General features: G+C 38.7%; 1 protein-coding gene across 1 annotated transcript; it reads right to left on the reverse strand.

Moving 5' to 3' along the window:
• Positions 1-664: 664 nt before the first annotated feature.
• LOC100484217 (olfactory receptor 1030-like) lies at positions 665-1,600 on the reverse strand. The gene has a single exon (XM_002926860.4). It carries the CDS (start codon positions 1,598-1,600, stop codon positions 665-667), a length of 936 nt encoding a protein of 311 aa, XP_002926906.1.
• Between the last annotated feature and the right edge of the window lie 330 nt (positions 1,601-1,930).

A 1,930-nucleotide genomic window follows, 5' to 3' on the forward strand; every position in this document is an offset into this window, starting at 1 on the left:
ACGTATGTTGGAAATAGTTCTTAACTAAAAATTAACAAGTGAAACCACAAAGCCAGTTTTATGATGAAGGTAAATATTGATTAAAAAAAAAAAAAACTTCTAAGTAAAGTATACCATTCCATCAAAACCCTTATGAATGAGGATTCCATCGAATCAATATTATGACCGTAAAGGTATTTCTTAGAGTAATCTGAGATACCTAAAGATCTTCATTACTACATCATCTGTATAAAGGCCAAAAAAAAAAAAATGCTTATGGTTGAGAAGTTTCTGGATATTAGTTTGAAGATTATTAAGCACTATAAAAATCGAACCAATGATCATTGACATAGCATCATTCAGGAACTCTGTCTTTTGTAGCTTTGTACCAGTACAAATTTATTGATAGAACATGTTGTAGTTTGTTGATAAGTAGAGCAATAGCAGTGACCTCAGTCTTGTCTTTCAATTTCTATGCAATGTTCATTATTATTAATTATTATTATTATTATTCACTGAGATGGCACTTTAAATGCTAGCAAATATTTTGATATCTTCTAAGTCTCACAGACAAATTATGAAAGACAAAAAACACGTAATGACAGAAAGTGACTTGCTAATTTTAAATGCTCATTAATTGCTCAGATAATAAGATATACTACATACCCATGACCAAAGTGTCTATTTAATTTAACAACTTCTTTTGGAAAACTTTCCTGATTGCACTCTTAACATCATTGTTCCGCAGGCTATAGATCACAGGGTTTAACATAGGACTCACAAAGATATAAAACACTGCTACAATTTTCCCCTGTTCTACAGATGTCTCAGAAGGGGGTCTTAGGTACATGCAGAACAATGTCCCATAGAAGATGGTGACAGCCGTCAAATGGGACCCGCAGGTGGAGAAGGCTTTCCGCCTGCCCTCAGCAGAGCGGATGCGCAGAACGGCCGAGAAAATGAAAATGTAGGAGATGAGAATGATGGCCAGAGAACAGGTGAGATTGAAACCAGCCACCGCAAACATGGAAGCTTCTTTAACGTAAGTATCTGAGCAGGCAAGGACTATGAGAGGTGGGTCCGCACAGTAAAAGTGGTTGATTTCATTGGGTCCACAGAAGGAGAGGCGAAACATCAAGATGGTCTGTGCCAGACCGTTTGCAAAGCCATAAATATAAGGGGTGGCAACGAGAGAGAGGCAGACGCATCGGGACATCTTGCTGCTATACACCAAGGGTTTGCAGATGGCCATACAGCGGTCATAGGCCATCACTGTGAGCATATAATAATCAGTGATCACCAGGGCAATGAAGAAGTGGAATTGTATAAGGCAACCCAGGAAGGAAATGGATTTTCTCTTGGATAAGAAATGAACCAGCATCTGTGGAGAGACATTGGTGGCGTAGCAGAGATCCACAAAGGAGAGGTGACTGAGGAAGAAGTACATTGGAGTGTGAAGTTTGGAGTCACTTCTGATTAACAGGATCATGCCCACGTTGCCGATCACTGTGATAAGGTACAGCCCTAGGAAGACCACAAAAAGGACAGGCTGCACCTCAGCTCGATCCGTCAGTCCCAGCAGAATGAACTCACTCACTGCTGTGTAGTTTTTCTTTAACATTGTGTGTCCTTGGCTTCAAATGAGAGCTAAAAGAAAGGAAAGCAACACGTGTCTTTTGTCACGTGTCCCCGATCCCCATCATGTCATCTGATCAGTCTTCTCTAAAACTTTTAAACACTTGTGACATAAAGAAATAGCTTAGTAAGCACGCAATTGATATTTTAAACCTCTAAATTAGTATAGAGCTCCTTTTATAAAGGCAGTCATATTTTAAATGCTTTTCTGCAAGTCTCTTCGTGTTGAAAGACTTTATCTTCTCTGCAAGATTTATTGCATTAGTTCACTTACAATTTCCTTAAACACTATTGTTTTTTGAACATTGCGATCTTT

The sequence above is a fragment of the Ailuropoda melanoleuca genome, unplaced genomic scaffold (assembly GCF_002007445.2).
Source record: "Ailuropoda melanoleuca isolate Jingjing unplaced genomic scaffold, ASM200744v2 unplaced-scaffold13552, whole genome shotgun sequence".
In the NCBI taxonomy this organism is placed as follows: Eukaryota; Metazoa; Chordata; class Mammalia; order Carnivora; family Ursidae; genus Ailuropoda; species Ailuropoda melanoleuca.